This window comes from Gorilla gorilla, chromosome 19 (assembly GCF_029281585.2).
Source record: "Gorilla gorilla gorilla isolate KB3781 chromosome 19, NHGRI_mGorGor1-v2.1_pri, whole genome shotgun sequence".
Classification (NCBI taxonomy): domain Eukaryota; kingdom Metazoa; phylum Chordata; class Mammalia; order Primates; family Hominidae; genus Gorilla; species Gorilla gorilla.
In genome coordinates, this window is record NC_073243.2 from 57,219,006 (window position 1) to 57,245,753 (window position 26,748).

The following is a 26,748-nucleotide window of genomic DNA, read 5'->3' on the forward strand; positions in this document are numbered from 1 at the left end:
ACCAGACCTGGCAGAGTGGATAATAAACACTCTGCAGTCAGGAAGTGAGGGCCCAAATCAATGAAAATGCACATCTCCTGGGAGTTCACGGAAATCTTGAGAGGGCACTGCATTTTCTTATAAGAATGGAACAGGGATTTGAATAAATCTTATCTTAATTTTAAGAGGCAGAGAGACAGACTCTAGCTGACATCTGGCAATAATATCCTGCTTCATGATTTGCGGCTATTTGTTTTTTACAGTGTGTCCATATATCATATGTTTGACACTTACTTTGTGTTCATATCAGAGAAATACATGAGCGTCACTTCCATGACCAGAAATAAACCCCTTAAACCATTAAGCCGAAGGGGGTGTTACAAACTGAATTGTGTCTCTCAAAATTCCTGTATTCAAACCCTAACCCTCAATGTGATTGTATTTGGAGACAGAGCCTTTAATGAAGTGGTTAAGGTCAAATGAGGTCCTAAGAGTGAAGCCCTAATCTAGTATGACTGATGTCCCTACAAGAAGAAGAGACACCAGAGATCTTTCTCTCTCAGTACACACATAGGGAAAGGTGATATAAGGACATGGTGAGAAAGTGCCCATCTATAAGCCGGGATGAGAGTCCTCAGTAGAAACCAACACCAACCTGAGAGAGCCTTGATCTTGAACTTTTAACCTCCAGAACTGTTAGAAAATATGTCTCTGTTGTTTAAGCCACCTAGTCTGTGATATTTTGTTATGATAACCCAAGCTGACTAATACAAGGAGAAAGTATATTACACCAGAAAATTCCAATTTGCTATTTTAGGTTTTGAAGATAATTCTGTCCATACATTTATGCACAGATATAAATATAAGGACAGATATACAATAATTCCAGTTGTATCATTGAAGGTTTATATTTTGTGTGAAAACAATCCAAAGTTGTTTTCATTTTGTTTTGTAACTGCATCAAGTCCTGGAGTACTGTGGCATGTGTTTAGATCATTTGGAGGCCCTTTCACATTTCAAAAATTCAATCTTCAGGCCAGGAACATCTCCAAAAGCCCATTGCAATTGCCTCTAATGTCCATTTATTATGAGTTAGTGCTTCTTAACAACTCAATAGATTCTCTCTTTTTCATAAGATTGCTGGAGGGTAAGCCACCATCTGGTAGACTTGCTGTCTCTCAGTGGCTGAGAGGAAGACAGTGAAATACAGAAGAAAGTGTGTTGGCCCAAGAGTTACTAGAAATACCATCTCATGAAGTCACTTTCTACTTCTCCACTTCTTCCTAAATTGCTTCTATGTGAAAGGATAAACTTTCTCTTTTTTTTTCTCTCTCTCTCTCCCCGTTTCTCTCTCTCAAAATAGCATATTTTGTGTGTATTTAGCAAGTCAGTGCCTGTCACCTAACTTGCTCATTAGCAGGATATGTCTCACATATCTTGAGGCAATATATGGAAAAAACAGACATAACTGAAGTTAGTATTTCTTTTATTATACCCTGTTCACAAGCCACTTCTCTACAAATTTTGGTTAGGGTCTTTTCTGACCATCCTAGCCTGTGCATACCTTTCTTCCAACTCCTTTGATGCTCACTATTGGCAGCCCTTACTGTAGTGTACTTCCTGGAAATCCAACTGATTGCCTGACACACTTATGCAACTCGTTTTTTCCTAGTTTGGGGCTCTGCTCTAGATCACCTCTTCACATGACAGCAATTTTATTAAGTCCTATTCTCTAAAGAGAACAAGAAAATTCATTTTTTCTTCTAGCATGCTAAATTGAATTTTTAAAATTATCATTATTTGTAGTTAGGAAAAGCTCCTTTCACTTTCACACCTCCCTGTTTGTGATGCCATGCACATGTTTAGGACTGTTTTCTAAGTCTGCATAGGAGCTACAGCATTTCAAGGCACCTCATGCTTTGTTTTATAGTGATTAATCCAGAACCTCTGAATTGATGAAGTTAATTAATGAAATTTTTTTGATGTTCTTGTTGTTGAAATATGTTGTGTTAGGATAGAAAAGAGACGGTGACCTTAACCTTTTGCATGTTGAATGAAAATATCTGGCACTGTGAAAACAGAGGAAGGGAAGTGCACAGGGAGGGCCCCTGAAACTTCAGCTTCACTTGTTTTATGATAAATATGCCTTTGACCCTAACAGAGAGGGGCTGTGTCTATTTTGTTCACTGATATATTCCCCAGTACTTAGAGTAATACCTTGCACATGGTCGTGGTTCAATAATAATTACTGAATAAACACTGATTGCTTCACCTTTCCACCAAACAATAAGTTATGGATATAATAGGAGATTAATAAAGAACAGCTTAATTAACTAATAAATCCTCAGAATTCTAGACTGATTCAAAGGAAAATGCTTGAATGCAGGCTACTGTGCAGGTATATACATCAATGAATTAAAAGACACATTAATTTAAAATATACATACCTATATACACATATGTTCATGCAAATAAACACATTGTATTTTCTATTTAGAATTTGACAGAACATTTAACTTTTTCAAGAATCTAGCTATAGGAGAACCCTAAAAAGAAGAATGACTATATTACGGGGTGATGGCATGGCAGAAGTATGCTAATACCATTAAGAGATGTACACCATTTTTAAAAAATTTCACAACTGTAACTTTTTATTTTAAGTTCTGGGATACATGTGAAGAATGTGCAGGTTTGTTACATAGGTAAATGTGTGCCATGGTGGTTTGCTGCACCTATCAACCGATCACCTAGGTATTAAGCCCAGCATGTAGTAGCTACTTATCCTGATGCTCTCTCTCCCCTCGCCCCCACCAACAGGCCCCAGTGTGTGTTGTTCCTCTCCCGGTGTCCATGTCTTGTCATTGTTCAGCTTCCACTTACGAGTGAGAACATGCTGTGTTTGGTTTTCTGTTTCTGTGTTAGTTTGTGATGTACAGCATTTTTTAAGCTGAAAGGTCCATTTACTGAGCAAAGCCAGCGTTATATCGCAGTGCCTAAGAGCTTGGCCTCTGAGGTTTGAATAGTACTGTGACCTTGAGCAAGTTCCTTGTTTTGTATAAGCCATTCCTTTCCCATCTGTAAAATAGATATCATGTATATGTTTACCTCATTGTGGTCAGACAATGCATATAAAACTCTCGACCCAGTGTCTAACAAATGGTAAGTACTTAGTAGATTGTTTTTGTTTTTACGATTAGTATCATTATGCACTACTGAGGGGGGCACACTTCTTGAGAAATTTAATAAGGCATATCAATTTATTATCCCACTTTCATCTTTTTTTTTTTTTTTTTTTTTTTTGACACAGAGTCTCGCTCTGTTGCCCAGGCTGGAGTGCAGTGGTGCAATCTTGGCTCATTGCAACCTCCACCTCCCAGGTTCCAGCAATTCTCCTACCTCAGCCTCCTGTTAGCTGGGATTACAGGCACCTGCTACACTGCTTGGCTAATTTTCGTATTTTTAGTACAGACGGGGTTTCACCACATTGGCCAGGCTGGTCTCAAACTCCTCACCTCCAGTGATCTGCCCACCTGGCCCCCACTGTCATCTCTAACATAAAAAGTATATCCTGAGCAAATTTATATTCAAGTTTCTGAAAATTGCTGTCTAATGGGTAGGAGGATGACATGTTGCTGCATTTTGCTGACGCACACGAGAAGCACACCACAAAAGCCAAGAAAATATTATCCTTCCATGGACCCTCCAGGAAGTCACACAAACAGGAAGTGGGGTTACTCAGACCCTGACTCTGAACCTAAGCAAATAGACTTCAAACTCTAAAGCGTATCTCATCATTACTCAGAATATGTATGGCAACGGGAAATGATCATAGGTCACATTAGATCTTTTGAACACATACATCACCACAGGAAATCTCATTTTCCAATAGCATTGTCTTCATGTTGAAAGGACAGTAATGCAAGTAGAAAGTCCTCTCCTCCCCCTCCAAAAGAAAAAACAAAAAAAAAACAAAGCAACTAAACTTAGAAGTTGTAGGCCTTTTGGAAATGACCACACACTGTGTAAAGATTTAAGTTCTGCAATGTTTGGTTTATGGCTCTAGTCCTTAAACAAAATGTTAGAGCAAAAACCAAAAGCACAAAAGGACACTTACAACTGCTTTTGGAATGCAGTTGCATAACATTTCCCCTTGCCTTTATTAAAAAAAGAAAGATGCAATTTTCTTAGAAAGTCCTTGCTTTAAGTGTCAAACTTTACATTCACTAAGGATCTAGGTGCTACTATTCTCCTGTACAGGTGATGCTAGAAATGGAAAGAAGAGCTTCTGGAAGGGGGCTGGCTGCCTCAATCCTCCAGTCCCCCAGGCCTGACACTCTGTGGGTATACAATAGGCACTCCATAAAAGTCCCTTAAGAAGGTCCCTTAAATAAATGAATGATGATAAAAATGGATGCATACCAAGTGTACTGATTTTTTAAAAAATAATGTTCCATATGCTTTTACAATCTGAAAAATACTTTTTCACTTATAATCCCCTTTGATCTTCCCAATGACCCAACAAGGTAGGGAATTGTTTGCCTATGGCTTATCTAAAGTTACCCAGAAAAAATGATGGGATTTAACTTACTCTCCAGAGTTGGAGTTCTCTTTTATGTTGCCATGAACATTAAATGTGCTTACTATATGTTCATTTAGTGCAGTGGTGCTCAACTGGATGCAATTTTATCCCTCGGAGGACATTTAGTAATGTCTGCGCATATTTTTGGTTGTTACTCTGGGGCAGCTGGAGTAGTGTATTGCTATTAACGTCTAGTGGGTGGAGGACAGGGCTGATGATCAATATCCTACAATGCACAGACCAGACACCCCCACCCTACCTTACTACTTCAAAAAAAAAATTATCTGGCCCCAATTGTCAATAATATCCATGCCCAAACACTGGTCTAAACAACAAATGGGGCCTCGCATGGTCTCTCAAAAGTTTGTAATCCCAGCACTTTGGGAGGCTGAGGAGGGCAGATCGCTTGAGCTGAGGAGTTCAAGACCAGCCTGGGCAAACGTCGTGAGACCCTGTCTCTAAAAAATAAAAATAAAAATAAACCAATGAATGGTCGAGGACCATTAACTTTATTAAGTTACTACTTTGTTTAAAAATATGTCTGGAAATCTTTTGACACTCCCCATCCATAGGTGGAATCTAAGTCTCCTCCCCCTGAATCTAGGTGAGACTTTGTGATTGCTTTGATGAATAGATGCAGTTATGTGATTTCTGAGCCAAGGTTATAAAAGCCCATCCATTCTGCCAGTTTCTTTTGGGATGGTTGCCTTTGGTGCCCTACTCACCATGCAAGAAGTCAACTTACTCAGAGGGCACCATGTGGAGAGGCTTGAGGATACCACAGGAAGAGGGAGAGCTGCCTCCCTCTAACAGTATGTGAGAGACTTCAAGTGAGATTGCCCAGCCAAGCCATTCTCAAAGCCCTGACCCAAGACACCATGAGAGATAATAAATGAGGTTGTGGTTTCATATCACTAAATTTTGGGGTGACTGGTTACATGTCAAGGGATAACCAGAACAGTCTACAGACTCAGTTACTCACAGTCAAGTGCTCTGGCAAACAGAATGTCTTCCCTCTCCCTTAAAGGGTTCTGACCCATGGAAGTGTGGAAATTTTAACTAGAAGATTGTCATTCCTCAAGTGAAAATGGATTGTAATCAGCCTGTGGGGAATAAAAGACAAAGGGCAGTTTGTCAAAGAGATTTTGAGAGGGAGCCCCAATGGGTAGCTTCAAATGATGGACACTATACTGGCTGGAGTGTTCTGTTCAGGTTGGAGTCATGGGCTTTAGTTACTTCAAGGCTGGTTATCATAAGAATAAAGCAGGACACTGAACTAGATGATATCTTGAGGTTTCTTCTAGGTCAAATTTCTAGAATACCCTAATCTAAAAATATTTTTTTCAAAAAATAGGTATTTTTAAATCATAACTTGAAAAAATGCACCCTCATGAATAAAAAGAATGGAAATAAATATGGAGCACCACTTTATATCCATCAAACTTCAAGAAGTAAATGAAAATCTAATGCTGATGAAATTGGTAAATTCCACATTACAGATGGCTACACTGTTCCATATGCAACAAGAGCTAAAAAACACACACACTCTTTGACATAGTAATGCCCCTTTTGGAAATGATCCAAAAGTAAAAAGAAAAGAAAAAACTTCTTGTACAATGATGTTTATAGCCACATTATTTACAGTGGGGGGCAAAATATCCCACAGGAAACAACCTAAATATCTAACAATGGGACAATAGTTAACCATGGCATGGCAGGATGCATTAAAGTTATAAATATAAAACTCACATGGAAAAGTATATACAAAATATATTAAGTGATAAAAGTGCAGTATTCATTTGCATATAGTGAGTATATCTATGAAAAGATTATATTCATATAATCACATGTAAATATCAAAAGAAATATAAATATTTTTTCTGTTAATTATTTTAGTATGTCATTTTTCTCTAAAGATATTTAAATATTCAACTTTATAAAGAAAATCCACAAAATAAAATTATTAATCAAGTTTAGTATTTCAATGGACACATTTACTTCACAGTTAAAGAAAAGGGAGTAATTAATACAAGCAATATACAGATATATATTAAAAAGTGAGTTGAATTTATTGGTTAAAAATGTTTTATACTATAAAATTAAAATTTTAGAATACTAACCAATATTGAATATTGTTTTAATCTATTTTGAAAAAAATCTAATTTTCTATCAGTTAAAATGCCACATCAATAAATAGTATGAGGGGAATCTGGAAAATTAAAAATCAATATTTTTTTAAAAGGGGACTCTAAAACACTACTCCAGATTTTCTCCTTTGGCAATAAAAGACTTTGTTATTTTAACCAACTCTCCCACTGAAGATCACTGAAAAATTGCAAGAAATATAAAACAAGATATTTAAGATGTCTTCTAAAGCATCAAATTGCTAAGAAGATGGGGTGAAGAAAGAAGTTCAGAGAAATGACTCAGGCAGACAGTTGGATCGCTTTTTTTTTTTTTTTTTTTAGAAAGGGCCTTGTTCTGTCATCCAGGTTTGCTACAGCCTTGACCTCTCAGGCTCAAATGATCCTCTTGCCTCAGCCTCCGGCGTAGCTGGGACTACAGGCATGCACCACGATTCCTGGCTAATTTTTTAAATTTTTCTTTTGTAGAAACAGAGTCTCGCTATATTGTCCAGTCTAGGTTCAAATTCCTGGCCTCAAACAATCCTTCTGCCTTGGCTTTCCAAAGTGCTGGGGAGTTGAATCACTTTTTGTCTTGCTAGAGGACAGTGAGGAAAGCGATTTGCCAATCCTAAAAAGGATCTGAAAAGTGAAATCCAAGACCTGTCAAAAGTGGGGTATCTGATAAATCCCAGGAATAGAGTTTATGCTCAAAACCACTGCTCCTTACATGACATGTGAACCATAAGTAAAGCAGCCCTTGAATGAATTGTCTGGGCAACCTATAAAAAATCAAGCCCTGAAATTGTATGAAACTGATAAGGAATTCTAGTACCTCCAGGGCACTGCTTCAATTAGCAATAATCGCACCTCAGATAAACCTCATTGGTCATCACACTGCCACTGCAAAACTTCTAGGGTATTGTCTCAATAGAAGCAAATGAAAATGCTTCATTGCTGGGTGTGGTGGCTCACACCTGTAATTCCAGCACTTTGGGAGGCTGAGGTGGGTGGACCACTTGAGGTCAGGAGTTCGAGACCAGCCTGGCCAACATGGTGAAGCCCCATCTCTACTAAAACTACAAAAATTAGCCCAGCATGGTGGTACACACCTGTATTCCCAGCTACTCGGGAATCTGAGGCAGGAGAATCGCTTGAACCTGGGAGTTGGAAGTTGCAGTGAGCCAAGATCGCACCACTGCACTCCAGCCTGGACAACAGAGCTGGACTTCATCAAGAAAAAAAAAAAAAAAAAGAAAAAGAAAAAGAAAAAAAAGAAAATGCTTTATGTAGAAAAATATCACCCAAGCCTCAAACTATTTTGTCAAATAATTTTTTCTAATATAACGTCTAGCTAAGATAAGCAGGCACCAGGGGAAAGAAAGCAACATAAATGAGAACCAGCACTAACTTTACAAAAGTTGTGAAGGGGACAAGCTAAACTTAAACATCTTAGCAAAGAAATTTAGAAAAGAACCAAATAGAAACTCATAAACTGAGAAATATAATAACCAACATTAAGAACTCAATGAATGTTTTAACTCCAGAATACACACTGTTGAAACAAAAATTAGTAAACAGTAATATAGGACAAAAGAAACTAACCAGAATGAAGTGTAGGCAGACATATGGAGGGACAATACAGTAGAGAGAGTAAGAAACATAAAGAATTATAGGATAATCACACTCATGAACATGAATACAAAAATTCTAAACAAAATCCAGCAACCTATAAAAAGAACATGTGGATCAACTTGGGTTTATACCACAAATACCAGGTTTTCATCATATTTTAATATCAATCAATGTAATTTTCCACATTAATAAAGAAGAAAAATTTATGTAATCACCAATAGATGCAGAAAAATATTTATAAAATTAATACTCAATTGTCACTTTAAAAAATCTCTTAGCAATCTGGTGATGAAGGAGAACTGTGTGATAAAAATACTATACTATTTACTGTACAGTGGTGAAAACAAAAGAACTATATCTATGTGCAACATATAGATTAATCTTACAAATGCAATGTTAAAAAATTCAAAAACAAAATCATATGTATTGTATAATTGTGTGTGTGTATACTTAAAATCTAGCAAAATTAAACCCTTGAGTGTAGATGGTATATTTAACTAGTAGGAGTATAAATGAAAGCAAGGAAATTATTGCCAAAAAAATAAGACTAGAGAAATGGATTTGTGATTGGAAAAGAACATATAGGGGACTTCTGGGATCCTGGAAATCTTTTATTTTTATTTTTTTATCTGTGTTGGGCTTGCACAACATTTTAAAAAATTATGTGTTAAGCTGTGTTGGGAGACATGCTTCCATGGAGATCTAACACACCTACATATCTGCTGAGTATGCCTGAGATGCAAGACCCTGATGACTGTTTACCATAGCATTTCTCAGGGATGTCTTTGCAGTGAGCAGCTTTGAAGAATGAGGTAACATCTCCCTGTGCGACAAAGAACAGGCTTTCTGACTTGCTACAAAACAGCAGATTCACCATGCTCAGTGTTCCTTTTCTGTAATGCAACTTACTGCATGTTTAGGCATCTATCTGGGCCCTCTGTGTTGCCCCTCTGTGTCTTGGTGGGCCAAGGGTATCAACACAGATACGCTGATCAAGTTACTTGCTGTGCAATGAGTAATAAAGACCTTTGTCTCTTACCCAGAAGTTTCATGTCTTGTGGCAGCATCCGTGAAATAGTAACAAACAAAATTACTAATTCTAAGTAGAGTAAAATGAAACCCAAGCCCTAAAAAGCTGTACATTTACCTTTTATGCATTTGTCTACATGTATGTTACATTTTACAATAAATAAAGGTTTTAAAATTTACTGTATTTGAATTTTGATTTTTTTCTTTTTTAATACATCATTTTCTGAGTGCTTACTATGAGCCAGGCTCCTGAAATACAATGATAAATAGGACAGAAGGTAATCTTAAAGAATGTATTCAGTGGGAGAGAGAATCAAGCTGAAGATAAATTATGGTGTTGCTTTATGAGAACAGAAAAGGGGAACAGAAAAGGGTTTGGGGGAAAAATGATATCTGTACTGTCCTAATACTTTCATTAATCTTGTTACTTGTCAACAGAGCTATCCTAGTTAGACATGTTATGAAAAAGGAGAAACATTTTAAAAGCAAACAAACTCTGTCAAAGAAGTGAAAACAAATTTATCAACTAAAGGAATATTTTAGCAAATTCAGATACACTTACAAATAGAATTATTTTTGCATATACTAATTGGAAAGAAGTAGAAATTTTTCAGCTTGGCCTTCATTCAGAAAGTGTGTCTTTAATCCTGTTACAGTAGCTGTCATACATGGCTCATAGATTCATCACTCATTGAATAAAATGGTGCCAAGAACCCTTGATACAAGTGAAGATGATATGGGCCTGTCTTCTCAGCTTGCAGTCAGTAAGAACTATAGCCAAGTTCTGAAAGGGTTATTAAAATAGAATGTAACATTGCTATGGAAGGGTCCAAGTGAGGAGTGATACCTAAATTGAATTAGAAGATTGGCAGGGTTCCTAGGGTGCATGAACCTCAGTGAAATTAAGATTTAAACGATGCACAGAATGGAGGCTGGGGCTAAAGAGTATTCCAGAAAGAGAGAGAGGACATGAAAAAAGGCAGGAGCTCATGGGACTTTGCCTTTTTTGTTTGTTTGTTTTTTGGGTTTCTTTTTTGAGACAGCGTCTGGCTCTGTCACCTAGGCTGAAGTGCAGTGGCACCAATCTTGGCTCACTGCAACCTCCGCCTCCCAGGTTCAAGCAATTCTCCTGCCTCAGCCTCTCGAGTAGCTGGGATTACAGGAACCTGCCACCACACCTGACTAATTTTTTTGTATTTTTAGTAGAGACAGGGTTTCACCATGTTGGCCAAGCTGGTCTTGAACTCCTGACCTCAGCCTCCCAAAGTGCTGGGGTTACAGGCATGATCCACTGCGCTCGGTCTGGGACTTCACTTTTAAAAAGAGTTAAGGTGATGGCTCACTTGAACCACAGCAAAAAAATAATAAAATGACACTAATATATTAAAGGCAGATTATTTGAGGGGCAAAAATTAAATACTGTGTAATAATAAAGGCATTTCTTAATTACCATGACTACTTCCATAAATTTTTAATCATTTTTCAATGTGGCATTAGATTTTCTCATTAGGGCTATTTATTAAATTTTTATACTGAAAAAATAATAAAGATTACATAAAAGTGCCCCAATTTCCAAGGCTAAGTTTTTCCTTCCCCTCCTCCGCCATAGAACACTAAGTCAATTATTTTGAAATATCTATTTTTATGCACCAGCATTCAGAATATGGTTTAGAAGAGGTTATGAAATCCAGGATGGTTTTGGGTCTCTATTCTAACAAGCATCTAAGAAGCTGTTGGCTAAAGGACTTGAAGGCAACTGGTAAACAATTTGGAATAGAGTTGTCTGACTGAACTGACCCGAAGCCAGCTTGTGTTCAGTCTGCATTTCTACATGGTATCCATGGAAATGAGATCAGGCCTGCACAAAGACAAACAAAGGCCACCTTCAAATGAATCCGGGAGAATGACAACTGCCAATGTTCAAGGCGTCCATCGGTGCAATAGCTTTGCTCATGCCTTTCAAAACACAATGAAGTAATCTCTTGCACTGACAATACAGTGATTCTTTTATTTCCATTGCTCTGTTTTATTTCCATTTTTTGAACACTCTTTTATTTCCATTGCTCTGTTTAAACATTAACTTCATTTTTATACAGAAAGCCTTTCAGTGGTCAGGAGTTATATATGGCTTCTGTAGCAAAAACTGTCTCTAGACACTTTAAACTAATAAATGGAAGAATTTCAGTCACCTTTTCAGAACAAGATAATAATGCAGGAATCTTTGCTGACAGAATTGCAAAGTTTCTGTTACCTATTTGGGCAACAGAACAGACAAGTCTCTCAAAGGAAGTAAAATATATTTGAAAACCATTAACTGTCCCAACAGTCTATGGAGCTGAAAACATTAGCCAAATATGCAGTTCAAGTTTATACTGGTTCTAAAATGTAAATTACGTGTTCAAGAGTTAGCAGGCATAGACTGGATAAAACACTTGAATATAAGCACTTTAATTATGACTAACAAAATTAAGAATAGACATCAACTTCTTTTCTAATTTATGATTCAATGAAAATGTTTTGAAATGCTTTGAAAACAACATTAAGTTACAGGGCAAAAAGCTTTCACATTTTACTAGCAAAATCTTTCAGAGACAACACCATTTCTCTGTGATATATGAGACTGTTATTTCTAACAAGATTATTTTGGGGATCTTTATTAAACTAGATAGAAATAAGGAATTGAAGGCTGAACTGGAGAAACATAAATCTATATTTCTGAAAGAACTTGTTTGTTTTTTAGGAAATCTGACTAACGCACTGATATTAATTCTGCCACTGGAATTGGAGTGTTATATATTACATGCCCTAAAAACAGCTTATTAATCATAACTGCATTAGTGTGAAAAGTATGTTTGAAACCAAAATGTATACATGGGCTCATCAATCTAACCAGCCACTCTGGAGGATGGGAGGTACCTTTTTCCATACCTCTGCTTTCTTTCCCTCTTTGCATACCTGGATCAACTTCACCTTTCCCTGATTAGTTAATATCCTCTCTATTTCATAGCCCAGGGTCTGCTTTGCCTACCTTCCCATGATCACCTGCAGCTTCTAAGCAGGGGCTCCTTTCTGCCAGAGCTGTTACTGGTGCTGGACACCTAACTCTCTTCCTCTCCTTTCTCTCTGATAATATCCTTTGTACAGTCATCAAAGCTCCTCCCCTTCCCCCAGTTTCTCTTGTGCAATGAATCTCTGCCACATACATATACCTCAATGCAATTTTAAAACATTACAAGTGTACCATGCAGCACCATAAGTAACAGAAATAAAAAATCTCCTTATAATAATTTTTATGCAAGCCTTTCCCATGTTTGCTTAAAGGCAGCTGCTCCCATTTTACCTCTCTTGCTACTCTCTCCTCCCTTTTACTATCATACCAAACTTTCTCACACTCTCTACATTTCCTCATCTTCCATTACTCCTCCGGCCGCTCTGTTCTGATTTCTCTTTTTTCACTCCATGTAGACTGCCCTTCAAGACTATCAACTTGCTTGACTTCTTTGAAGAAGTTGACCCTATTCACTACCTCTTCCTTCTCCAAATAGTTCTGTGCTACCCCAGTTCTTGCAGTTGTCTTTCTACTTCTCCAGCTGTTCCTACTCTCTCCCTTCACATTTCCTCTTCCTCACCTGACCCTCTAAAGCAGTTCCTTGAGCCATGGCCAAAGCCCTCTTCTAGTCCCTTTGCCTGACTCATCTTGTTAATGTCCTGTCTTCAGTTATTCTCTAGGTGCCAGTGACTCCTAAATCTCTATCCCCATCTTACTTTCTTGCCTGTTCCTAACGCCACTACATATAACTATTTGCTAATTAGACATATACATCCAGGTGTACATCCAGATGTCTCAAACTCAATCTGTTGACCTGAACTGATCATCTTTTTCCTCCAACTTGCTCTCCTTCAGCACTGCTTATCTCAGTGAATGGCACAAAATCAACTGACTTGTCCATATCAGAAACCTAAGCATCAGCCTTATCTTCTCCCTCTCTCTCCACCTCCATAGTAAATCAATCATCAAATCCTGTTCATTCTTCTTCTTTAATGCCTTTCCAATAAATTCTCCAGTCTCTTTCCCTACTGCCACTATCTGAGTTTTTACCACCATCATCTCACAACTGGTCTCCTAAACTAAAACTAAAGCCCCCTAAATAATCTTGGTGCTTTCCACCTGGCCTCCATCCAACCCACTCTCCTCATCTGATCATGTCACTCCCCTGCTCAAGGCCCTTCAAGACCTTTCTACTGTTCTCAGGATAAAACCCCTGCTCTATATCATGATTTACAAGGCCCTTCAAGGTCTGGTGGCTGCAACTCAGCTTTCACTCTCTGGGAACAACTTGAATACCACATTGTGGGCATAAGGACCTTCTGTTTTCATTGCGTCAGTATTCTATTCAAGAACCTAAACATCTGCCCCAGGAACTAGGAAATGAGTCCTATTGCTAGTTATGTTGCTTGCTTTTCTAGTATCACTTACATCCATTTTAAAAGGTAGAAACTGTACTCCAGGATCTCTGAGGTTCTTCATGGCAGATCTAAATTGTAATGATTCTTACCTGTTTCCATGAAGACATCTCAGGAGGCTCGACACTTCAATGTATCACAATGATATCTCTCCATCCTCTGAATTCAACATGTTATCTGTACCACTCATTAATTGTGAACACATGACATCTATTATGCTATGGAAACTGATGTTACGGCTCTCTAAGTTATAGAAAACGATATAACCAAGTTTTAAATTATATGAAAATTTTAAAGACACCAAGACATACTATAATCTTAAATTCCAATAATTCAGAAGTTCAAAGACAACATCAAAGTCCATTTCTTTCCATAAGGCTAACTCCAATATACTGGCTTTATCCTTAAGCTAGTTGACATCACAGTTGAAAGATGGCTGTAGTTGTTCCAAATTTCACATACAAACTTGACAATATTTTCTTTAACAAATATCTCTCTTAGGAATGAAAATTCTTTTCCCATAAGTCACCCAGCAGATCTCATTGGCCAACCTTGCATTACATGCCCATGGCTAAATCAGACACAGCCCAGATGCCTGGGACCAGCCTAATCACCCTTCAGCATCACCTCAATTTTTTAGCTATGCAGAAGAGGATGGTAACTCAATAAATGGACTTCTGCTAGAAAGGAAGATGACAAGGGGCTGAAATTGGTTAAGTATGCTTCAGGGCTGAGACAATTTCCTTTCCCTATGTTTGGATTTTTTTCCAAATAAACTCCAACCTCTCTCAGCCATGTTTCAAGTTTTCTCTGATTCCACCTTGAGCCTAACACACAGCCTTACATAAAGTAGATACCTTATAAGAATATTATCAAGTATTAGTTTTATGAAATTCACTGTAGCCAGATCAATAAAGCCTCTATGGATCACCTGAAGGGGCACAGGAATCACTGTCATACACAGAGTCTATTGTCTCATGATTTGCAGTGCTAGGATTCTCCCCTGTAGGGAGCCACTCTTCTGTATGTTCTGCTGGTAAATGATCGGTCACTGTAACAACTGGAAAAAAAGAACTCCACCCACCTTCCATTTCTTTCACTTGCCAATCTGAGCGGTGATCTTTCATGGTTTCTCTTGTTTTATGCTGTGCTAAATCTTTTAGTAATATCCCAAGCTGAGCAGTGTTGGTAGTCAAGACTTATGGCTTTAGTGGTAGAATTTATGTGATGTCTGGACACTTTTGGCCCCAAATATTTTCCCCATTCTTCCTGAAATTCTTGACTTTATACACATTGACTGAACATGTGTCTTTATTTTGCTGAATGTCTAAAATTACATCATGAGAAGCTCATCTCTTTACATTAACAAGCTTCTACCTTTTAATATCTCCAGGGCTGTCAGCACATGAAGACAGAGAGTAGTCATCATCCACTTTGGAAGGAATTTAACTGACACAGCCGCTCACAGCCGCTAACTCTTGATGTTGAAATCTACCTGTCTTGGTGATCATCCCACAAGGTGGTATGGGGTAGGTAACACTGGAATTTTAATCTTAGGAAAGTGGGGAGGCAGTGATGATATTTAAGCAATCACTTCCAAACCAGACCATACATCAGAAATATATAAGCCATTGTAAATACTGAATCCTAAACCCCAGTCCATAAATTTAAGTCAAACAGTGGCTCAGGACCTAGTATTAAGAGAGCAAAGCTTAGCTGAGGTTGGGCAGGTATAACTGCTAAGCCATAGGGGAGCAAAGTTACTTTATCAGAGGGCAGCCTAAGTCCATTAAGGGGCTGAGGATGAGACCAGAGAGGTGGTTTAGGGTGGGACCCAGCAAAGTAGGTTACCTCAAGCTTTCCTTTTTGTTGCAAAAGTAAAAGTTCTCTACTTTATAATTTTGCTTGGGATTGACCCTTCTAGCATTGGATAATGGTCAGTTGCAAAGAGATGAGTGAAAAGGGGTGAAAGCAACAATGCAATGAAGGCAAAGGGAGTATTTGGAAAATATTTTCACACTAAATATGGTATGATCAGGTGTAATCATAACAAAGAATGGTATATATAGATGGCTTTAGAGTGTGTACATGTGTGGGCATGTGTGTGGTGTGTGTGTGTGAATGTGTATTTGTGTTCAGGAAAGCGTACAGTAAAGAAAAGATTGGATAGGTGGAATGTACCTTTTTATGACATGCCAAGAAATTGGCACTTTACCCTACCTGAGATGGGGAGCCACTAACATTTGAAACAAAGCAGTAATTGGATATGTATAAGTGTCTTAGAAAGATATCATTAGTGAAAATGAAGAGAATGGGTTGGAGAGATAAGAAAAGAAAATCCTGTTTAAAAGTTACATACAGACATAAGATGAGGGACTGACTGGGTGGCAGGAGTTGCACGGATGGGAGGAGAGCCAAGAGAATTTGGAGAGTGGCTGTGAGGTTGAAAACATGGGGACAAATTACTGGCTTTCATGTTTGTGTGATAATAATACTGCCATTAAACAATGGTAGCCAATAGAGGAGAAAATTCTGGAGGACACGTATTAAATTCAGTTTTGGAAATGTTGAATCTGGCTTACTTACAGACTGTCTAGCTGGAGAAATTTGGTGGCTGATGGAAATACTGATCTGGAACTCAGAAGGGGAGGCTGGCTGGAGATAGTGACTTGTGCAGGGAATGGGCCCAGAAACAATCTGCAGAATGAAGAGGAGGATTCAGGATGAAACTCTGCAAACACCAACAAGGAAAGAGCCTGTGAAGGAGATGATGGGAGAGCAGCGAGGAAAGGAGGAGAAAAACAGGAAGAGAACAGAAGCCAGAAGTACAGGATGTTTCAGGAGGAAATTAAATATCAAAAGAAATATTTTTTTACAATAAAAAAAATTAGAATATTTACAGACTGAGGGGAAGTTACATTAGGGAGAGAATTTGAAGACGTGCACTGAAGAGGGATGAGTGCTGGGGTAGGGTTTCAGGGATAGTAAGAAAAGATGTGGTCTAGAACCTGGGTGGAAGGACTATCCTTGACCTGTGAACATCCTGGAGAAAATACGTGATGGCCTTCATTTCAAAATTACATTTGCCTTCTGCTAATGGCCTATATTTAGTTTATAGATTATCTAGGCCTCTTATGTTCTCTCTTTTTCATCCTCAGACTGCCCGTTTACCATTTTCATGGTATTAAGCACTTAGAAATGAGCAATGAAAGGTGATAAATATAGGACTAAACTATGAGTACAGTTTCTTCTTAAGCACCTGTGAAAAGGTTTCTGGAAAGCAAATTTGAATGTAAGTGTTAAAATAAGATTTGAAGGTGATATGTTTTTAAAGTGGTTTGCATGTATGCTAGAGATGATACAAGATGTCTAAACACACATGTGTTTTATACATATTAACAGGTATATGTATGTATATTATGTATATACAATTGTATATACATAACACAGCATATTGTATACTCAAGGAATAGGTTTTCTCTTAATTTAAGATCATCATAATGAAGCTCTGTCACATACATAGCTTTTAAATTTGAATTTTTGTATGTGATATGATGCAATTGTACATACATATAATTTTATAATAGTTATGTGTGTGTGTGTGTGTGTGTGTGTGTAATGATAGTGAATGAGAAATTTTATACAGATAGGGTAATGCCATACAAAATTTTAGATACTACTGAGCTAGAGATTTCACTTATTCATGTTAACCTGGGATACTCATGGTATCAAAAAACGATGCTGCTTCTCCAGGAACCTCAAGTGATATCACAAATGAGAGAGCTTTCTTATGAGGATCTTAAATTAAGAGAAAACCTGTTCCTTGAGTACACAAATGGCTGGAGTAGGAGGAGGGAATAAATGCACAAAACTTTTGCAGATATTATTTTCGATCATCTCTGCTTGCTTGCCCTGAGGTGTCCTTATTAACTCCAGGTTAAGTCTTTGTTCCCGACTTCACGCCTTGCAGCGCTACATTCCATTAAAGTATTTCTCACTGCTCTTTACATAACAAGCCTCAACACTTCAAAGATAAGAAAATGATGTTATGTTTCCACAGCTTATTTTAATACTGGGTAATTACAGAGAGATGAAAAGCTTGGGTTTATACTTCTATTAGCTCTAGTTGTATTCCAGAGACTCATTTTCAATGTCAAATACAACTTTACCTGAAATCCGTAGATTAGGGTTGGTGGCCCCTCAAAACAACTCATCTGGTTCCCGGAGAAAGTATCTGAAGCACCCAATACAGGTGAGACAGAAAACCTAAGATGCCCATTCTCTGCTGGGGCTGGGGACAGTGGTGCTATTTCTCTCTTATCTCTGACCTAGAGAAAATGCCACCAGGTTGACGTGGACTAGGATTCATTCCTCCACAATAAAGAATAGCAAGTGGCTGAATGTCAGTCTCAAAGGAGGACAGCTTAGGAAATATTTATCTTCTTTGTAAAAAAAAAAAAAAAAAAAAAAAAACCACACACACACTTTAAAATCAGAGACAACTTTTTTGTTTTGTTTTGATCGCTGTTCAAACTACAATATACAAACGTGTCTCCTTCTCCCTCCAAATAAACTAAAATTCTTAAATTTGACCACACTCTAGCTCTGCCTAATGGTCAGGGGAAAAGTACTCACGCGATGGTCCCACAAAAGCTCTCCACCCCAGCCTTATTTCCTCCTCTTAGTGTAAAAGAACTCAGGAGGTGGGCGGGCCCCACTGCCACAGCACTACAGTTAGAGCGGCTGCTCCGGCTTATTCTCTCATTGCGGCATCTAGGATCCAGAAGTGAAAAGAACTTTTCCTAGCCCAAGTTTACATTCGTCGAATAGACAATGTTACAACAATAAGAGGAAGGCAGAAGGGAGGGAAAAATTCCCCTCTGCCAAGTATTTAAGTGGCGCTTGGTTTATTCCAAGTCCCCCCGGGAAGAAACACAGCGCTTCGTCCTCAAGTAAGAAATAGAGGCATTATTCACATCCTTGGGTTGAAAAATAAGCATTTTGGGGCTCGCAGGCTTCTGCAAAGCCAGCAAGCACCGCGCTGGGGAGCTGCAGGCCGCCATCAGCACTGGATTCCGGGTTTCCCTGGTCTCTGGCAGGCGCAGCACCTGTCTGAGCCAGGGGAAGTTGGGCTGCAGGACTCGCGGTCTCCAGGACACCCGCGGATCCCCACACTGTCCATGCCTGAATGCGTGCGTGTCTGTGTGTGTGTGTGTGTGCGTGTGTGTACCTAAAACAAAGCACTCACTGAGATGACTTTGGAGGGTGCTTAACAGACAGGGCGAGACGCGCCTAATGGGGACGCAAGGCCTGGGATAGCAGGAAGGGGACGAAGAAGTATCTCTTTCCAAGCAGGTCCTGGTGGCTGGGAGCCCGAGTCCACGTGGAATACGAGGGAACACACGGAGCTCGCTCCCTAGTTCCGCCCAATCCCTCCAGCGAGCCCCAGGAAGCCGCGCGGGTCCCTCCTGCAGCCGATGCAGAGCGAAATCCCCGCTTACCTTGACTGAGCGCTAACACCAGCAGCAGCGGCAGCGGCGCGGCCCCTGTCCGTTCTGGCCCCATCCTGGGACTGACCGGGGGACCGTAGTTGCGCTGGGTTTGCAGAGGTTTGCAGAGGATACCCTTGGCCGAGGGATACGAGAACCTGCACACTCTAGAAGCTGTCCAGAGGGCTTCTCTCCCCCGCCCGGTGAGAGCAGGGAAAAGTTTCTGGGCAGCTCCTGCAGCGCCGAGGGCCCGCCCCGGCCCGCCCCTCCTGATTCCGCAAACACCGGATCTGCTCCGGCCGCGCCCCGCCCCACCCCGGCCCTGCGGCCCCGAGGGCTGCACCTCGGCTCGTACACACGCGGGGCACCGCACCTTGGCTCCCGTACAGCGGCCCAGCCCCGGCAGCCTGGAGGCGGTGGGGATGGGGATGGCGCCCTGGCAGGCTTTCCTGCCCTGGACGGGACGGGTGGGCACATCCGACGGGCGAGCGCCCGCCCTGGCACCACTCCGCCCCCGCAGCCTGTCGCCAGCACGCAGGAGATGCCCCAGTCCCCGGGAGAACGTGGCCCCTCCGCAGCCCTTGGCAGCGCCCGGCTCCTGGCAGCGGGTGCCGAGGGCACTAGCCCTAAACCACAGTGCCTAGGGGCTGCGCAGTGCGTCCCTTTCTCTGTTTTTCCTAAGTGGGTGGAGAAAGGGACAAAAATAAGCGCAGAATGACCAGGTTAGAAACTAACTCATCAGGAAAGAAGATCTGCTCACAAGTTATGATTATCCGAGGTGATATTTAAGCAATACCTGCTGCAAGAGCTGTGTGTGTGTGTGTGTGTGTGTGTGTGCGTGTGTGTGTGTGTGTGTGTGACAGAGAGACAGAGAGAGAGAAATCATCATTACTTCCTCTCCTCCGAGATAATTAAGAGCCGATTTAATGACTGAGTTTAGGAGATTAACTTCAAGGCCAGAGAAAAGGCTGAGAGCCCATACATGCACTTGTGACTCTCCCTGTCTACATTACACCGTGACATAGACTGTGACCATTTTCTTCCATTATTTCAGTCTCACATCTGGAAAGAGAACATTCTATATCCGAGATTTTTAGTTAAAAACCTAAGAAATAGGATATTAATTTTTCTTGTCTGAATCTTATGTTTTAGCCAGAAGTTTGGCCACAAATTTCCAGCACATTGCTGAAACCAGAATTCTTCCAGTGACTACTTTTGTGAAGGAACCAACTGTTTTCATAAATAAAGCTTAAGGAGTTATGAGTCTAATAATCATCATTATTGTCATCATTCCAGATCTTCATGGAATGCTACTATGAGCTGAATGGGATGCCTGAGATACTGCCTCTAGGAAGCAAAGTGGCTCAAGGTGGGAAGGACTTAATAATTCATAAAAATCAAGCTCTTCTCTTTACTATAGATAGGGCTGATGTGTCACATTGGTAAAGCATTAAATTGGTATGCATCAAATGTTGCTGCTGATGGGTTATGACTAATACCCTTTGAACCCAAATTATATAGTCCCAGGCTCTTTCCTGTTTTCTTATCAGTCACTTACTGGCTGCACTTACTCACCTTGACAAACACCTGAAGGCATTTTTTTCTGAATTGTCTGGGGTACTCACCTGCTTACTAAAACTCCAGCTATCACCTGAGAGCTCTTAGGTGGCTGCTCACTAACCGGTGACACGATTTTGACGCTCCTTACAGAGTTTTTGAAGGAAGTCAGCCAGGTTTCAGGGAGATGAATATCTGTCTGTTTCCTTCTGACTCACTGAAATGTGAGTAAGTGTTTGGAACAGACCTGTGTTTGGGAGGCAGGACACTTCCTTTAATGTGAGACAGGAATTTGTGTTTTATCTCTGGGGGTGGGGGGAAATAACATGCATCCTTCTTGGTTTTTGTTCTCACAACTGGACAAATTAACATTACACTGGCATGAAGTGCAGAATAACTCAGGAGCTATGATTTTCCAGAGCCAGGCAAGACTTTTAGAAACAAAGAACAAACTCCTGCCTCACATTAATTTTAAGAGGATAAAGTGTTCCTGAGACAAAGTAGTTTGAGAACCCCTTCCGGGGTGCTCTCCGGCCTAGGTGCAGTTGTGAGGGACACCACATTCAGAGCAGGAAATATGGAAGGTTAAGCTGGGGCTTCTCAAACTCTTTGGTCTCAAGAGCCCTTTACTCAGTAAGTCCTTTAACAAAAAGCCTATTATGTGTGAACATAAATAATGTACATTTTATGAAAAATAACTATATTTCTCCAAATGAAAGAATCTGGGAGAAGAGTGGCATTGCTTTACATTTTTACTAATATTTTAAATATCTGGTTTAAAAACAGACATTTGGATTCTCAGATCTGCTTCTGCATCCAATCTGTTATGGCATGTAGTTTTGGTGAAATTATATTGATTAATCTGGTGTTACACAGATATGGATTTAGAAAAACAGGAGACAATTCTGGATAATCCCCTGATACTACACCAAAACTCAACAAGTGGTAGTTTCTTAAAGTTGCAATGTGGAATCTGAAACCATATCAATGGTTTTTCCTATTCCGTGGCATTAAAATTCATTGATCTGCTGGCCTCTCCCTGTCCCTCTCCCTTTCTCTTCCTGTGAGTGCCCAGTGATGAAGAATACGATGACCACCAGTCCCCATCCTTGTTCTTGCACCATGAGGACAAACGTCAACACAGTGAAAAACGCAGTAATGTCTCAGTATTGTTATGAAAATAGTTTTGACTTCACTGGCCACTTGAAAGGATCTTGAGAGACCCAGAGACCCTACTCCAAAAAGCACTCAGGGGTGAAGTGAGGCCTTCCCCTCTTTTTCTTTTCCTTAGCTCAAGACAGAGTTTTGTTGGGGAAGACGGCTCAGATAAGTTTCCCCAGTGTTTCCTTCTGATCTGTTGTATTGTCATGCCCTGCCCTCCTTTGCTTATCTCATTTTCATATAGACAATCACCCAAACCAGAAACCTCTGCTTTCTTCCCCAGGTGCACCACCAGCCCCCTGCTAACATCCCATTCCAATTCTGTCTTTACACCCTACTAGGGTTTTCTGTGCCATCTCCTATTTTCTGTTCCACTGCTAATCTCTCTTTGGTTCAAACCCTTTTGATCTTTCACCATGGTGACAAACTCCCATATAATCTCTCTGTGCTTCCTTCTCTCCTGTTCCAGTTCATCTTTTATACCTGTTGTCACAGTTATCCAAAAATGCAGGACTGATCTGCTGAAAATCATTAGATGTCTTCAGGACATTCAAAGTACCTTAGTGTTTAAGGTCACGATTTGGCTCCAACTCACCTCTGTGGGCTCCGTGGCTATCTTTCCCTCTTGCACACTATGTTTAGGCCAAATTCACCAGTTCGCTGGCCTGCCTTTCCCATTCTTCATTGTCAATTCCTTATTTTTCTACTTAGAATAGCTTTCTTTATTTCTTCCATTGTTTCAAATTCTACTTCAAGGCTCCAGTCAAATTTTATATTATTAGCCCAGCCTTTCCCATTTTCTTCACTGAGAACTAATCATTCTTCTTTCTTGGCTCTGGTTTCCTCTAGCTTTTTTCTTGTTTTTGTTTTTTCCCCCAAATAAACTTTCTTTTGTATGTATTACAGAGTAATATATTATTGAGTTATATGTGTATATTCTACCGTCTCATTTAAATGCTGGGTCTCTGAAATCTTATACATTTTTGTTATAAGAGTCTAGTCCTATACCTAGTAAATAAATTTCTAATAAATATTGTTATTATAATACATTGAAATGAGTTTCTAACAATTCCACATTCTTCTCCCTAGACCTGAAAAGGGTGGTAAATATGAACTTCTAGGTAAATCCTAGTAATTTTGAAGTGAAGTAACCAGTGGCTTCTCAAATGTTACTCAGTGAATCCATGGCATGAGTGAGTAAAGCTTAGAATCCATTGAGCTTGACTCACACACAAGTCTCTAAGCACTGGCTGGGGTGCATAATGGCCAAAATAAAAGAGACACTCCTAACTTAAACACAAACAAAACAAATAAAATAATTCTAGATTTCCTAGCTTCCTGGACCCATCAATACACTGATGAATCATATTCATATTTCGATTCTAGCACTACTATGGTTGACTGGCCTTATTTGTTTTCATGCATGTGGCAGACATGCAAAGCTGTTTGCCAGCTCTGCCGATAGGGCTTTCTCAGAGTCTTCCATGATCCCCTTCTAGAAGTCACTGAGTCACATAATCCTGCCTCCTTGTCGCTAAGCCAAACACCTGACCAAGCTCGATCAATCTCCTAGGGATTTACATTCATGGTATACAGATTCTAGAATCTTTGCTGATCACATGAAATGGAAATTTGTGTTCACTTTGTACAACCATTTTCTTTCTTTCTTTCTTTCTTTTCCCCTTTTTTTTTTTTTTTTTTTGAGATGGGGCTTTGTGCTGCCTAGGCTAGAGTGCAGTGGTATGATCATAGTTGGTTTCAGCCTCAAACTCCTGGGCTCAAGTGATCCTGCTACCTCAGCCTCCCAAGTAGCTGGGCAGGCATGCACCACCACACCTGGCTAATTTTTTAATTTTTCTTTTTATAGAGACAAGGTCTCACTGTGTTGCCAAGGCTGGTCTGGAACTCTTGGCCTCAAGCGATCCTCCTGCCCCACCTTCCCAAAGTGTTGGAATTATGCCCAGCCCATTCATTTTCTTCAATGAGTGTAGAAAAAGCCAATCTGCACTGTTTATCAAAAACAGAGACAGATATGAGAGACCAAGAAACTGAGGTGTGCATGCATGAGACAGACAGAGAAAGAGAGAGACACGGAGAGAGATTGTTCTAGGTCTTTTAATTTTGTTTGCCATTGTGTGAGATCTGACTGTTCTTCTTGGGTTTACGTCCATGAAATATCTGTGTATCATTCTATTACTTTTAGTGGCAAAAACCACAATTATTTTTGGACCAACCTAATAATAGTTTCTCTTTTTCTCTGAAGCTAATTTGAGCAGGTTTCTAGTCCTTGTACTAGACTACTTTTAAGACATATCTGTCTCTCTTCTGGGAAATCTTAAGGACTTCCAAGTTAACATGTCTCATTAACTTCTTTCACTCACAGTTCCTAAAATAGAGCCTGACACAGAGTTGATGCTCAATGAATGTTTGTTCCCCAAATGAATAAACATACTTCTTCAACTAGTGACTAATGTCTTGATTTGTTAAGATGAACCCGAAAAAAGAAGAATTTTATCTCTTAGGACATGGAAAAGTTCAATGAAGGGGAAATATTGTTCATCCATACTTTAGACTTTTTTAAAGAAATGTGTCATATGAAGGATTAAGGCTGCTTATGGCTATCTGCTACTCTACTCTGTCCGGAAAACTTGCATGTTCCAGTTAGAGGGCAGTTATTTTTCAGGGGTGAAAAATAAATCATATTTAAACTAGCCCAAGTCAAAGAATAGTTAATTGCAAGGATATGAAGAAATTTCTGAGAACCCAAAGACAGGAATTATAGCCCTTGGATACTTAAAGTGGAGACTGGGAAGATAAGAACCTAATTAACTCTCTGCAACTTTTAGGGAATTCATGACTTGTTGGCTTTGCTTCTCTGTGTGTACCTGCTCTATTGTCTTCTCTGTAGGCTGACTTCCTCCTTAGTTACTCATCATTTCCATTGCCCTGTAACTTCAACTTGCAAGTGCCTTTAGTTTTCCATGGCTTGTCTCCAGTTAGGATTCTATAGACTTAATTTTAACTCAGTAAAGAAAGGGTCTTCTTCAGTTTGATACACTGTATGACCACACCAGATGATTTTTCTTTTTTTAAAATTTCCTGCCAAGAACACGAACTTTTGTTCTTTAGGGAGTTATTATTCTTTTCTGAAGCCAAGACCTCTCCTTTTCAGCCATTTTGCAATTTAACTTTTAGTGCATCTTGAGTGACATGAACTCCTATTTTGTTTGAAGTAATTTTGTTGGTGCCATTTAGATTGGAGCCTGTCCTTTTAGATGGAAACAACATTTCAAATGTGTAACATCAAAAAGTCAAACAGAGCCAATTTTACCATTAGCATCTATTTGACTGGCAGACTAGTGAACTTTGCTTGCCCATCAAAAGAATGGAATCAGTGAAGCTGGGAGAGCCCAGAAAGATTTTGAACTTCAGTTTTTCCAGGAATCTCAGTTTTAATCACAATCTAAATATTTTCTGCTTTCACATTTCCTACTGTGCAGTATGAGAAAGCAACAGCTAGTATTCCTGGCTCACAAATGGTGGCCTATTTCATGGTCTCCTAATATTTGTCTCTAAGCTCTCTGCATAATTCTTCTCCAGAATTTCTATCCCTTTTTCTCACAGATTCTTATTATTTCTAACATTATCCTTCACTTGGATTAAGTTGAGAATCTGAGTTCTCTGCATAATTCTTCTCCAGACTTTCTATCTCTTTTTTCTCACAGATTCTTATTATATCTAACATTATCCGTCATTTGGATTAAGTTGAGAATCTTGCAATCTCTTCAGTTTTGTAACATTCACTCACTTACCACATATTTATTTAGCATCTACAATGTGCAAAGTATTGAGCCAAGCACAGTGTTGAGAATTAGTCATGACTACTCTCGGTGGCTATGCTCAATGGGCTTGAAATCTCATTACCAGATACTGTCTTCAGAGTCTTGTTCTAGCTGAAATAATATGCTTGGATATGAGCAGTACAAATGGAAGTTCAGTCTGGTTTATGCTATTCAGTGGAATGACAGAACGTTTAGGCACCTTTTTTTTTTTTTTTTTTTTTTTTTTGAGACGGAGTCTTACTCTGTTGCCCAAACTGGAGTGCAGTGGCATGATCTCAGCTCTCTGCAACCTCCGCCTCCTGGGTTCAAGTGATTCTCCTGCCTCAGCCTCCTCCCAAGTAGCTGGGACTACAGGCACACACCACCACACCTGACTAATTTTTGTATTTTTATTAGACATGGAGTTTTGCCATGTTGGCCAGTCTGTTCTCTAACTCCTGACTTCAGATGATCTGCCTGCCTCGGCTTCCCAAAGTGCTGGGAATAGGTGTGAGCCACCATGCCCAGCCTAGGCACATTTTCTTTAGATGCATCAGGAACCTTTATAAAAGTACAGTTATATGGAAGATGGCTTGCACCATCCAAAAACTCTGTATGTGTAGATAAATGAAGACATTCTAAGGCTTGAACTTGAGAGGAACTAACATTTTAAAAGCCCCTAAAACCATAAACTTTCACATGGTGTATCATGGTAATGCAGTTTATTTTCTTCTTGTAGTTGTAACCTATACATAGAGGCCCATTTTCTTCTTAGAGTTGTGGCCCATAGACCTAGAGGTAGTGACTTTTACTCATTTGTAAACTGAAAATTATCAGCCTCACCAGCCTCTCAGTACAAATGAAGTCCTATCCATGCAAATGCCCAGATGTCCTCCTCTCACTGTTCCACT

General features: G+C 39.6%; 1 protein-coding gene across 1 annotated transcript in view; it reads right to left on the reverse strand.

Annotated features, from left to right (window-relative positions):
• The window catches only part of ITGA2 (integrin subunit alpha 2), a 105,286-nt gene extending 85,737 nt beyond the window's left edge, over positions 1-19,549 (reverse strand). Inside the window, exon 1 of the mRNA XM_004058870.5 lies at positions 19,311-19,549. Within this exon, the coding sequence (XP_004058918.4) occupies positions 19,311-19,374 (64 nt within the window). The 5' untranslated portion in view covers positions 19,375-19,549. The remainder of the gene's footprint in view (positions 1-19,310) is intronic.
• Positions 19,550-26,748: the final 7,199 nt, after the last annotated feature.